The sequence below is a fragment of the Rousettus aegyptiacus genome, unplaced genomic scaffold, assembly GCF_014176215.1.
Source record: "Rousettus aegyptiacus isolate mRouAeg1 unplaced genomic scaffold, mRouAeg1.p scaffold_m13_p_8, whole genome shotgun sequence".
Lineage (NCBI taxonomy): Eukaryota > Metazoa > Chordata > Mammalia > Chiroptera > Pteropodidae > Rousettus > Rousettus aegyptiacus.
The window spans coordinates 112,529,966-112,543,285 of NW_023416311.1; the positions used below are offsets into that span (position 1 = coordinate 112,529,966).

Here is a 13,320-nt window from a genome sequence, read left to right on the forward strand (position 1 = left end):
TGGACACCGGTGCCTGGGGCCGCGGGGCAGCCTCTCCACGCTCCCTCCGTCTGCTCGGCTTCGCCTGGGTCCACTCGGGCTGGGGAGGGGCCAGGATGCCAGCGAGGCTGCAGGGGGCTCCCCGGTCAAGGCCTCGCAGCCGAGCCAGGCTGAGGGCGGTAGCGCACCGGCACCCGCACGCGCTCCGAGGGCACGGGTCCCAGGCCAGCGCCGGGGGTGCGTGTGACCTGCTGGTGGCCCAGGCCCCGAGATCAACCCGGGAGGGGCGCGGAGGCTGTGGTGCCTCTCGGCCGCCCCCCGCACAGGTGCCCGAGGGCCCTGGCAGGGGCTGTGGGGCCAAGGGAGAGGGCCGGCACCATGTGGGCACACTCCTTCCGGGCCTCCCCTCGCGGCACCCCGAACGCGTCTGCCACCTCTCTCCCTCCTTCCGCTCTCCCCAGGCCCCGCTAGAGCCGCTGCTGCTGGGGCCCCTGGGGTTTCCCAAGTGCCTTCGCGGCCCTCGGGGTTCCTTGAAACCAGACCCCACCCCGGTCGCCTCCCTTCGGCTGGTCCCAGGTGCTCCCCCCGTGGCCGAGGCCAGGCTGGCTGGGGTGCACGTGCGCCCTGCGTCTGTGCTCACACCGACTGGGCGGCAGACTCCCCGGGGACAGGGTCTGGGTGCCCATCCGTCATGCAGGGCGCCCGAGCCCCTCCGCCCCCTGCAGCGGAGTGGCTGGTCTCCTTGGACGGGCGGGGGCTCCCTGCCTTTCCGGAGGCTGTGGGAGCTGGGGGCCGGGCTCTTCCCGCAGCCAGCCGGGGGCCCAGGCGGCCGGCGAGCGTCCGGCCTGCTCTGCCCTCGGTGTCTTCTCTCCGCGCCCTGGCGGCCGGGGGCGCAGGGCTCCCGTGCTCGTGAAGGCCCCGACATCACCCTTGTCTCCTAGGGGACCTGGACATCGGGCTGCTGGACTTCCTGCTGTTCGGCAGCCTGATTGCCGCTGTGGACCCGGTGGCCGTGCTGGCCGTGTTCGAGGAGGTGCACGTCAATGAGGTGCTGTTCATCATCGTCTTCGGGGAGTCCCTGCTCAACGACGCCGTCACAGTGGTGAGGGCCTCCGGCGGGCCGCTGCGGGGGGGGGGCCCCTGGGCGACGCGTGACCGTCCACTCGGACACCCCATGGACCCCACTCCATTCCTTCATGGGTCACGGCTCTGCGGTCAGGGACCCAGAGCCCAGTCGGACCCCACGTCACTGACTTTCTAGAGAGAATTAATAAGCAAATAACGAAATCCCACCAGAACCGGGGCCATGGGCAGCGGGTGCTGTCGCTGTGGCTGCGAAGGCCATTTCCCCCCAGGGAGGTGGCACCAGGGGCTCGTGGCCCGTGGGCTGGCAGGGTTTGGGGGGCTCCCCCTTAAGGACAGGAATGTGAGGGACTCTGTGGGCATCAAGGCCACCACTTAGTTTTTGAAACCCAGTGGCAAAATGGGCCAGGACCTCCGGAAAAGGAGCGGTGGCCGACGGTGTGTCCCCGAGCCAGCTCTGAGCCGGGGCACGTCCCAGCCGCCCCCACGTGGCAGCCCGCAGACCCGGCGGGGCCCGAAGTCCCCTCCTGCCTCCGGGGCACCTGGGGCGTCTCTCACCGCTCGCTGACCTGTCCCCAGGTCGTGCAGGGTGAAAGCCTAGGCCAGCGCCCAGGTTTTGTGTAGAGCTGAGGCCGTCTGGGGGTCCAAGCCCGCCCTGAGCCTGGGCAGGGCAGGGCAGGGGGCCAAGGCAGGCGGCCGGGCCTCTGTGTCTCCATGGACACGTGGCCTGCCTGACCGGGGACTTCACGGCTCCCCGCGTGAGGCCCGCCTCGCACCGAATCCTGGAGCCTTCGTGCACACGCCCGGCCTGCACACAGCTCCTGTGCGGACGGCCTGACACGCCCCTGGGGGCCCTGGGAGCACATTTAGGGGCGCAGACGCAAGTGTATCCCCAAGACCTGTGGCCCATTCCAGGTGGGGCGCAGGCTCGGAAACACAGGGTTCCCCACAGCCGCGCCTTCTGGGCGTTGCGTCCCGTCCTGCTGGGATGAGGCTCAAATGTCAACAGGCAGACGCCAGAGGTGCGGGGGGTGCGACCCCCACACCGGGGGGCAACGCGCCAGCACAGGCGGCGCCGCCGAGCTCCGGACCTGCCTCGGGAAATGGCATCGGGACCTGAGCGTAGTGGGCTGGCCTTGTGGCCGCCCCGCCGGCCGCGCTTGTTCCTAAAGGTCGAGTTCCTTCCAGAAGGTTCTACCTCCCAGATGCCACCTGCCGGCTCGTCCGTGGCCCACTGATCATCACTGCCCCGTGGTGACCTTCCTGCCAGCAGTTTTCAGGCTCCAAAACAGACGGCGGGGCGGGGGGGGGGTGCCGCGGTGGGGCAGGGTCGGCCCGGCCGGCCTCACAGCTGCTCCGCCTCTGTGTCCTCAGGTCCTGTACACTGTGTTTGAATCTTTCATCGCGCTGGGTGGGGACAAGGTGACCGGCGTGGACTGCGTGAAAGGCATAGGTGTGTGGCTGGCGGTCCCCGCCTCGGGGGCTGCACCCCTTCTCCCGGACGCCGCCGCCTCGCGGGCCGGCCCGGCTTCCGCGCCAGGCACCCCGGGGCCACGGCCTGGGCGTGAGGGGGCGCCGCGCCAGGCACCCCGGGGCCACGGCCTGGGCGTGAGGGGGCGCCGCGCCAGGCACCCCGGGGCCACGGCCTGGGCGTGAGGGGGCGCCTCCACTTCAGGGCCTCGTCATAGCCTTTCCCGTCCCCGGCATGATTCGCAAACACAATGTCGCCGGGTCCCAGCCCCCCTGGGAAGCAAGGGTCCTTCCCCCGTCAGAGCCTCCACATCAGGCTGGCGCCCCGGGTGTTTCCTGGGTAGGGCCGAGGACAGCCTCCCTGGGCCTCGCTGCCCACCCACGCCCAGGGGCCAGTGCCAGGGTGCTCGCTCCGGGAAGGGGGTGGGGCTGGGCGTCCGTGGGCTGCGTCCCCTCCCCAGCTGTCCACTAGGCCTCTCTCCCGAGAATGGGCTCCTTGTTTGCTGAGCTGCCGGCCCTCCGTGGGGGGGTTGCCAGGCGATAGCCTCAGGCCGCCCGGCCTGCGCCCGAGCCACAAGGGGCCACTCGCCCTGTGCCCCATGCCGCCCTGCAGTGTCCTTCTTCATGGTGAGCCTGGGGGGCACGCTGGTGGGGGTGCTGTTCGCCTTCCTGCTGTCTCTGGTGACGCGCTTCACCAAGCACGTGCGCATCATCGAGCCCGGCTTCGTGTTCGTGATCTCCTACCTGTCCTACCTCACCTCCGAGATGCTGTCCCTGTCCTCCATCCTAGCGTGAGTGCCCCTCCCGCAGGCCCCGGGCGGGCGCAAGGCACACCCTCGAGGCCCCAGGGCCCTGCTGGGCAGGGCGCAGCGGTGTGGGGGGCCGGGGGTGGCGCCCCACTCTGCCTCCAGTCCCCAGGTGGTGGCCCTTCCCCAGCCCCAGACGCCCCGCCCGCCTCCCAGGGTGGCTGGCAGGGCAGTCAGGTGGGGGTGAGGAATGTGACCTCCGTGGCTTTTTAAATAGGGAGTTGGCGTCCAGAGGGCCGGGCTTCCGGGCTTGAGGCCCCTGCCTGCAGGCCGCCTCTCCGTCAGCAGCACCCCTCGGAGCCGCCTTGGCCGGGCCGGGGGCAGGCGGCCGCGCTGCAGCTCAGGGCCCAGGCCCCAGGGGCTTGGGAACAGATCTCGGTGATGTCAGGGTGCTGGCCGGGTGTGGGCCCAGCTCAGGGCACTGATCCCCAAGGAGGGGCCCCGAGCTCACGGGGAGAAGGGCGCAGGCCCGGGGGTGCCCCCGGGCTGCCTGGACAGCGGCGGGGGCGCGGGGCGCATGGCGGCCTGCGCCTCACGAGTGGCCGTCCCCAGCATCACCTTCTGCGGCATCTGCTGCCAGAAGTACGTGAAGGCCAACATCTCGGAGCAGTCGGCCACCACCGTGCGCTACACCATGAAGATGCTGGCCAGCGGCGCCGAGACCATCATCTTCATGTTCCTGGGCATCTCGGCCGTGGACCCGATCATCTGGAAGTGGAACACGGCCTTCGTGCTGCTCACGCTGGTCTTCATCTCCGTGTACCGGGCCATCGGTGAGGCCGCGGGGGGCGGGGCACGGGCCCTGCTGCGGGTGTCCGTGGGAAGCAGGGACGTGGCCTGCGCCCCCAGCCCGGGGGAGGGCGGGCCCAGGGGCCCCTGGGGGCTCGGCCCGGCGTTCCGTGGCCCTGGCTGAGGGTCAGGCCGCTCACGGCCTTGCCCCGGCGAGGCTGAGCCGGCAGCCGGGGCAGCACGGACCCAGGGGAGCCTGCGTGAGTTTGACTCACTCACTCTGCTGGGGCGGAGTGACCCGGGGCAGGGCCGTCACCGAGGCAGTGGCCGTGGCACATGCGAGGCAGGGCCCCGGCTGCCCGCCCCGCACTGCTCAGCTGGTGTGCGGGGCCGCGGGGCCCGATGGAGGCCAGGGGCGGGAGGGGTCGCCCGCCCCCTCCCCCGGGTGCAGTTCCCGCTGCTCCGTGTGCTGGACGCTGCTGCGCCTGTCACCACCTCCGGTCCACTCCCCCAGCGCAGCGGCTGCCGGGGGAGGGGGCGGGGGGTGGCAGGGCCGCCCGGTTGCAGCCGTGGGACTGACCGCCCGCCCGGCCCTGCAGGCGTCGTCCTGCAGACCTGGGTCCTGAACCGGTACCGCATGGTGCAGCTGGAGGTCATCGACCAGGTGGTCATGTCCTACGGCGGCCTGCGCGGGGCTGTGGCTTTCGTGCTGGTCGTCCTCCTGGACGAGAGCAAGGTCAAGGAGAAGAACCTCTTAGTCAGCACCACCATCATCGTCATCTACTTCACCGTCATCTTCCAGGTAGCTTGGCGCAGGCCCCGCGGACCCCGCCCCCGCCCCCATGCCCCGCCCCCGCCAGCCTGCCCAGGCTCCGGGCCCCAGCCGCACGTTCTAACTTTAGTAACTAGGAGCCGGTTTGTAGGTTTTCATGTGGCCCCACAGGGGACGCAGCGCGGCTTGGCCTAAAAATCTCCCTCCTCAGCCATCGCACGCTGACACAGCCCCAGTTAACACTCCGCGGCCCCCCCCCCCCACTTGGCCTGGCCGCGGGCTCATCTGCGCAGTGCGTGCTGGGTCCGGTGGGGAGGGGCCGCGGCCCACAGGGCGGGGCGGGTGTGGGGGTCCTCTGCAGCGGTCCCCGGCCAGCCCGGCGCTGGAGAAGGGTGCCCGCTGCACCCTGTGGGGGTGGGGCTGGGCCTGCTGTGGAGTCACACACTGGGGGCCCAGTGGGCTGGAGAGGGATGCAATGGGGCCCGCCTTGGCGGTCAGGGTCAGGGTCAGCACACCTTGTCTCCCAGGGCCTGACCATCAAGCCCCTGGTGCAGTGGCTGAAGGTGAAGAAGAGTGAGCATCGCGAGCCCAAGCTCAACGAGAAACTGCATGGCAGGGTAAGGAGGAGAGGGAGGGAAGGTGGGGGAGGGGAGGGGAGAGGGGGAGGGGGAGGGCGGGGGAGGCAGAGCAGGGCAGGGCAGGGCCTTCAGTGGCCAACCCACCCACCTGTCCTCCAAAGGCTTTCGACCACATCCTCTCGGCCATCGAGGACATATCAGGGCAAATCGGACACAACTATCTCAGGGACAAGTGAGTGACTGTGTGTGCGGGATCGGGGCGTGGCGGCGCCTCTGCCTCGGCACCGGGCCCCCCGCCCCCCTCACCACAGGAGCACGGGGAGCTGGATTCCACGGGAACGCGGGCCCCACGAAACCCTAATTTCAGAACAGTAGAGGAGCCGGAATGTTCCGTCCCCCGCTGCCTGCCCCCTCCCCGCCGCCACCCCGAGGTCCAGCTCACAGTGCAACCCCTCCAGGTGTGGCCGGGCCACCGCCCCTCCTGACCGAACTACGGTCGCTGTTCTCACTGCGGATGTAGAGCCTCCTGCTGAGTGAGGCGCTTGGCCCTGCTCAGGCCTGGCCCGCCGGCCCCACCCCGTCCTCGGCCCCAAACTCCCCTCCAAGTCAAACGAGTCGAGGCCCGAGCCGCGGTTCCCCGCACACTGTAACGGTGGCCTCGGGGGGAGAGCAGGGGTCTCCCATGCCCCCCCACCCCGTCCTGGGAGCCCTGGGTGGTGGGGACACAGGCCCCATGGCCCGCCAGGCACTGACACTGTGACTCGACCCCCAGGTGGTCCAATTTTGATAGAAAATTCCTCAGCAAAATCCTTATGAGAAGGTCGGCCCAAAAGTCACGCGACCGAATCCTCAACGTGTTCCACGAGCTGAACCTGAAGGACGCCATCAGCTACGTGGCCGAGGTTCGCGCCGCGCCGGCTCCGCGGGGGCGGGCTGCGGGGGCGCGGGGCGCGGGCACCCGGGGCGGCGGCCAGTGGCGCCTACTGCTCCCGAAGGCTCACCCACAAGTCCGCGTGGGTCTCAGGGGTTCCCCAACACCCCTACGACAGGTTGTCACAGCTCCCCGTCACTCCCAGGAAACGGGCACGGACCCTGCCCCACGACTGTAGCACACAGCGCGGGGGAGGGACGGGTCCGCGACTCCCAACATACACAGGCACACGTGCTCACACACGCGGGGGCACGCGGCTGGGGCAAGCCGTGGTTCTGAGGTGGCCTCGACATCTCCCGGTCCCTCCCGCACGCACAGAGCGCCTGCCTCCTCCCGGCAAAGACGCCCACCCCCAGGTCTCTGAGAAGGCGCCCCGCCCACAGTGGCCTGTGCGCCCAGGCTGCGCCTCCAGGAGCCGGGCTCCGGGAGCACGTGGGGGGAGGGGCAAGCACGCGCATGCGCATGGCGACAGCCAGCCCCCCGCAGTTTCCGACACCGCCTGCTTTGTGCCGACCCACAGGACTTGGCCGTGGGTCTCGGGTGCCCTCATGGGGCGCACAGCCCAGGGCTCCACACCACGCGGCCATTACAGCCCTCGCCAGGCCACCCATGCCACACGCATGTCCTCATGCATGCCCCTGGGCCCTGAGGTCACCCTGCTCCCTGCGCTGGCCTGGGTCACCCAGAGCCCTGCCCAGGTGGCCACAGGTCATGACTCCCCAGTCCCTGCCCATCTCTGGCCCCTGTCTGCACGCCAGCTGCCGCCTGTCAGCACCCAGTGGCCACACACTGAGGCCACAGTCGGGGGCCTGGAAGCTGCTCTCAGCTCCGAGGGGAAGCGCCTCCTGCCCCCACAGCCACGTCCACCCCACACACGCCAGGTCACCAGGCAGAGAGTCTGGGGGCGACAGAGCGAGGAGAGGAACCCCGACCATCCACTGAGCCAGTGCAACCCGAGCCCGCTCCGTCGGAACCCACACCCTGCGGGTGACTCGGGCGCCTGCAGCGCCCCAGGCCATGACTGTGCCCACGGGCTCCCCACTCAGGGCTGCTCAGCCTGAGCCGGGCGCCAGGCGCACCTCTGGGGCGAGCAGGCCAGGGCATCAGGTCTGCCAGCAGCAGGTGGCCCACCCTGCCGGCCCCCACGAGGGGGCCCCCAGCACATGGCCCGGTCCGCACAGGAGCCAGGCTCTGACTGGCTCTGCGAGCATTTATCTGACTCGGTTCCATGTCAGGCCCGGAGGTTCCCTCCTTGGAATGAGGGCAGCTGGCTTGGATCCCCAGTGGCCGGGACCAGTGTCCTAACCCCATGGGTTTTGCTGTGCTTTCCCGGCACCCCCCACGGTCCCCACTGCGCTGCTGTGTCCTTCAATGTCATGGCTGGCCCCTCAGCTCGAGCAAGGCCCTGGTGGTGGCCGCTGAAATCTTGGGGCTGCAGAGCAGGGGTGTGGCTGGCCCTGGACACGGGGGAGGGAGGCCTCCGCTCAGGAGCCGCGGGCCTGTCCTGGGCACTGCCTCCTGGCTGATGCGGTCCGTCCTCTGGCAGGGAGAGCGCCGTGGGTCCCTGGCCTTCATCCGCTCGCCCAGCACCGAGAACATGGTCAACGTGGACTTCGGCACGCCGCGCCCCTCCACGGTGGAGGCGTCCATCTCCTACCTGCTGTACGTGCCCCCGATCATGCCGGCGCCCTCGGCTACCCCTGGCACGCGCCTCTCAGCACTCCCCCGGCGCCGCCGAGGGCGGGTCCTTCCAGCTCCTCCTGGGCACGGCCACTGCGGGGGGGCCCCTGATCAGGCACCAGGCGGCAGGCACCTTGGGGCAGCTGCGGGGTGTCCATGGGGCAGACGGAGGCTCCCAGCTCGGACGCTACAGGGGCCGGTGCGAGCGCGGCTGCCAGGCGCGCCACCCGCCTCGCGGTCCCGGCAGCCGGTCGCGGCCGCGCTGCTGCAGGACGGAGGGCGGCCGGGCATCGGACCGGGGCTGCTGGGGGGCTGCTCTTGGCCTCGTCAGCCAGTGTCCAGGTGCTGGGCGGAGCAGGGGGCGCCGGCCGCCCAGGAGGGCTCAGGGCCGGGGCTCCGGCGGGGCTGCACGCCGGCCGCAGACAGGAGCCTCGCGGGGGTCGGTGTGCCGGCGGGGGCGGGCGCGCGGGGAGGGCGGCGCGCTGCGACACCCCGCCGTCCCGCGCAGGAGGGAGAACGTCAGCGCCGTGTGCCTGGACATGCAGTCCCTGGAGCAGAGGAGACGCAGCATCCGCGACACGGAGGACACGGTCACGCACCACACGCTGCAGCAGTACCTGTACAAACCCCGGCAGGAGGTGGGCACCCAGCGCCCGGCCCGCCGTGGGCAGCGCCCAGGGCCCTGCACAGGGCCTCCCCGCTCCACCGCACACCGCTGGGGGTTGGGGGACAGGTCGGAGGGAGGGTCAGGGCTCAGCCTCCTGCCCTGGGGCTGCCCGGGTCCCCCTGCGGGTCACCACCAGCTGCGCCCCACTGTCTCCTCTGCCGCAGTACAAACACCTCTACAGCCGCCACGAGCTGACTCCTGAGGAGGACGAGAAGCAGGACAAGGAGATCTTCCGCAGGACCATGCGGAAGCGCATGGAGTCCTTCAAGTCGGCCAAGCTGGGCATCGGCCAGAACAAGAAGGCGGCCAAGCTGTACAAGCGGGAGCGCGCCCAGAAGCGGGTGAGCGCGCGGCGAGGGGTTTGCGGTGGGCGGCGCCACGGACCGCTCCTCAGCAACACGAGGCCAGGGCACCCCCTGGGGACAGGTCAGGGCCCCGTGCCCGCCGTAGCCTTCCCTGTAAGCAGTTTCATTCTGTACCTCAGAGAAACAGCAGCGTCCCCAATGGGAAGCTGCCCATGGAGAACCTGATGCACAACTTCACCATCAAGGAGAAAGGTGCGCAGTGGGGCCGGGCGGTTGTGCTTTTCAGCGGGAACTCGGGGACCCTCCCCTGCAGCCCACCGTCCTGCCCTGGGAACCAGCGGAGGGCCCTGGGCTTGGGTCACCCTCGTCCCCAGCCCATGTCCCTTGCGCTGCCGCTCCTTTGCCACCAGATTTGGAACTTTCGGACCCGGAGGAGAACCCCGACCACGACGTGGAGGAGATGAGTGGGGGGATCGAGTTCCTGGCGAATGTCACCAGGGACACAGCAACAGACTCCCTCTCAGGTGAGGGGACAGGGGCAGCCCTCTGCTGCCCCAGAAGTGGGCACAGTCCTCGGACTGTGGAACTGGGGGGCCTAAGGCTGTGCCCCGGTAGGTGGCAGGCTGGGGTCTCTGCTCTGAGGAGGGAGCTGCAACCCGTCCTGTCCACAGCGAGGGTTGGAAGAGCATGGGGGATGGCTTGAAATCCCAAAGGCACGTGCCCCGACCTTCCAGGTGACCTCCAGCGGCCGGCCACAGGACGTGCTGGTGTCTGACCACCGGGCAGCACCCCCGCTCTTGCTGTTCTGGCTGTGCGGGGGGAGCTGACCAGCCACTGACCTTTCTCCTAGGAATTGACAATCCCGTGTTCTCCCCCGACGAGGACCCGAGCATCCTGTCCAGGGTGCCGCCCTGGCTGTCTCCCGGGGAGACGGTGGTGCCCTCCCAGAGGGCCCGCGTGCAGATCCCCCACTCCCCCGGCAACTTCCGGCGTCTGGCTCCCTTCCGCCTCAGCAACAAGTCAGTGGACTCCATCCTGCAGGCCGAAGGCCCCAAGGAGCAGCCCCACACCTCCCTGCCCGAGTCCACGCACATGTAACTGGCCCCTCACCTTCCCTGAGCCCTAACTCCTGCTCTCTCCCCAGCTCCTCTCCTGGGCATCTGCCATTCTCTCGGCCCTGGACCTGACCTCCCTGACCTCCCGCGGACTTTCTCCCGCAGCTGCCCTTCCTCCTGCCAAGCCTGTCCTCAAAGCCTCTCACTCTGCTGCACGCTTCCTAGGAGACCTTCTGACTCTGCTTCTGCGGCTGGGATGTCAGGGTTCAGAGCTGTTTCAGGATTTCACTGTTTTAGCTCCTTGAATAGAAATCACTCGTAGACTGTCAGTTTGACCGCTAACCACTAACTACTCCGAAATAGTTTTTGATCCCTGTGGCCAGCCGTGAGTCCACGTCACGCGCTCACAGGGGACCAGGCACTGGCCTGGCGGGGTGCTAATGGAAAGGGAATGTGTGCCTTTCTCCCTGAAGGCCCCAGGGCCCTGGGAAACACCCAGGAGAGAAGCAGTAGGTCCCTTTTACCCTTACAGAGAGGAGCGCTGGGAAAGGGTGCACGTTGGGGTCCCTGAGGGCTGGGAGGGGGAGAGGTGGCCACATGGCACCCAGACGACTAGCATCGTTGCTGCAGGCCCTGTGCTGGGGGTGCCCTCCAGGATGAAAAGAAGGGAGAAGGTGAGGCGAGGGTGGTGGGTGAGGGGCCAGGCCCCATTCCGTAGATGCTGCAGGGTGCTCTTGCTGGTCCCATCAGGTGTTGCCCCCACTTTGCATTCCACAGGGGAGTTCAGCCCCTTTGGGCAGGGTTTTGGGCTTATTTCACATGTCGCTTGAGTATTTGGTGGGTGTGTGGGGGGAAGCAGAAAGCAAGGCTTCCCACAGCATAGGTGTGGTAGGCCCCCTCTGGGTTTCACCTTGTTTCACCTGAAGCAGAAACACCTGTTTTTCTCTCCTCCCCTGTGGACACTTGGACAGGGGTGATTATCAGTCCACCTGGGAGGCGCAGTCATGCTGGCCCGGCTGGCACAGTGGTTTCTTCGCACATGAGCTAGGCGTTCTCCCAGACGTGTCTGGGCCTAGACGTGGGTGCACAGGGAGGCTAGGCAGCCCCACCGCGGGTCCTGGCAGAAAGCTTGTAGGCAGGACCGGAAGAAGCTTCTGCCTCCTTCTCCCTCTTCCTAGCTTCCTCCCCCCCTGGGTCTCCTCCTGGGCCGCCTGGGTCTCAGGGTAGGGCTCTGCACCGGGGAGAGCAGGGGGTCACCTGTAGACCATCTGCTGAGTCAGAGCCTCAGCTGACCCTGTCGCTGGGGACCCTGGTGTGGCCTGCAAGTGTCCCAGAACAGTGCAAGTGGTGGTGGTGGGCCCCGGGCTGGGACTGTGGGGGCCCTCCTGTGCCACGGACCCCGCGCTCACACTGGCTTCTCCCGCAGGTGACACGGGTTCAGATACGCCGCTGACCAGACGCCGGTCTCCGCGGGAGGTCCCGCCGGCCCCGGAGAAGCGCCCGCGCGCCCCGCCCCAGGCTCCGCCCACCCCTGGCCCGGTCCCGCCCGGCGCGCCCCCGGCCCCGCCCACAGCCCGGAGCCCTGCGCGCACCGCGCTGCCGGACCGCGAGCCAGGGACCGGGCTTGCGTCGGAGGCGGGACTTGCGCCGGAGGCGGGGCCTGCGCTGGGGGCGGGGCTGGAGCGCCGCGGGCCGCCAGGCGCGCACGCGCGGTCGGCGGCGGCGCGCCGCGTGCACAGCCGGCGCTCGTTCCAGCGGCCCCGCGCGCGCCGCCGCCCCGCGCTGCTCAAGCTCGCGTCGCTGCAGCCGTCGTACCACGCGCCGCCGCACGCGCTGGAGCAGGAGGAGACGCCGCTTTGATGGTAGCTGCCGCCCGGTGTCCCCTCCACGGCATCGGACTTGGCGTCTTCCCCTGGCTTTGCCCACGCGGGGCCCTTCCCGCCGTGGCCGGGAGCCGCCCTGGGCGCCCCCTCGTCTAGAGTCTGGGTGTGCGGTCGGCAACGGGCTGGACTCTGGTTTAGAATCTGCCCCGGGGGACCAAATGTCTGCACGGTCGTGGCCATTCACTCATCCGCACTGCCAAGGGGAAACTGACACCCAAACAAAATGAGATTTGCCACCGAGATATTTACCTGATTCTTTCTATCACCTTAGGGACTAGGTGCAATCACAGAAACACCTTTCGTTTGTTCATCCTTTTTATGTCGAGACTCCCAGAGTCCTGCACTCGTCCTGCACAGCCTGGGTCTCCCTGAGACAACTTCTGGGTGCCAGGTGCCCCATGCCCAAACCTCTGGTCTCTGGCCTGAGCTGTCACACCTGACACTGGCAGATGGCCTGGGCTGCGTTAGAAGGCATGCCCACATAGCTCTAGCTAGCTGGGGCCTTCATCCAGCAAGCAGCTCGTTTAGAATTACAGCCAGAGGGGGCCTGGTCAGGGAGATGCTCTGGCCTTCAGCTCTCCACCCACCCACCGCAAGGGAGAAGCTCATGGAAGCCCTGCCTGCAAGAGCTGCTGTTTCATGGAGAGCCGATGAGGTCGTGGAGGGGGCTCAGGCCCTTGCAGGACCACTTACCCTGCCAGGAAGACGCTGTGGCACACACACCCTGCCACTGCTCCCCAGGCCTCTGGGAGATCACTGTCCCACCATCTTGGGGGACAGGGAGCCAGGGAAGGGACTGTTGAATTTGCCCCCACCTGCCCTGGCCCTGGCCTGTTCCTCAGATGTGGGGCTTTGCGTGAGGGCGAGGTAGTGAAAAATCAGAGGGGCAGTGCACTTCAGGACACTCCTCGAAGGTTTTCTAAAGAAGCCAGGCTCAGCTCTGCCTGAGTGAATATTCACGGCCTCGTAGGCCAGGAGCACAGCAGCCTAGTGTGCAACGGTCCCTACTGAGGCCCATAGAGAAGATGCTACAATTTGCTGTTGAAAAAAACACGTGTCAACAAAAGGAATAGTCGGTGAGGCATTCGCTCAACACAGAGGGCTCCTCACCTGAGGGCAGTGGCTGCCTCTCATCTGAATCGAAGCTCAGCCATCGCAGACAGAGGAGGGTGACTGCTGTTCAGCGGTTGTTCCCTACACCCTGCAACCATTTCAGTCGTATGAGAGCACAAAACCCAGCCGTGATCTGCACAATGCAACCTGCCAGTCAGTGGTCTGCAGGGACGCAGCTCGTCAGTCCCGCAGGGGGGCGCACAGAGGTCTTCATCTCCAGCTGCCTTAACCACTCACCCGTACCGTGGGGCTTGATCTGATTGCCGGCT

At 68.3% G+C, this 13,320-nt stretch overlaps 1 protein-coding gene across 2 annotated transcripts in view; it reads left to right on the top strand.

Moving 5' to 3' along the window:
- Positions 1 to 11,592, top strand: part of SLC9A3 (solute carrier family 9 member A3) — a 33,847-nt gene extending 22,255 nt beyond the window's left edge. Inside the window, exons 3-17 of one of the 2 annotated variants that reach the window (XM_036226075.1) lie at positions 921 to 1,081; positions 2,437 to 2,515; positions 3,146 to 3,323; positions 3,891 to 4,111; positions 4,667 to 4,869; positions 5,367 to 5,456; positions 5,579 to 5,649; positions 6,190 to 6,319; positions 7,895 to 8,010; positions 8,537 to 8,666; positions 8,860 to 9,036; positions 9,180 to 9,252; positions 9,411 to 9,524; positions 9,851 to 10,094; positions 11,482 to 11,592. In XM_036226075.1, the coding sequence (XP_036081968.1) occupies positions 921 to 1,081; positions 2,437 to 2,515; positions 3,146 to 3,323; positions 3,891 to 4,111; positions 4,667 to 4,869; positions 5,367 to 5,456; positions 5,579 to 5,649; positions 6,190 to 6,319; positions 7,895 to 8,010; positions 8,537 to 8,666; positions 8,860 to 9,036; positions 9,180 to 9,252; positions 9,411 to 9,524; positions 9,851 to 10,094; positions 11,482 to 11,485 (1,991 nt within the window). In that variant the 3' untranslated portion in view covers positions 11,486 to 11,592. The other variant, XM_036226076.1, reaches the window with a different exon arrangement.
- Positions 11,593 to 13,320: the final 1,728 nt, after the last annotated feature.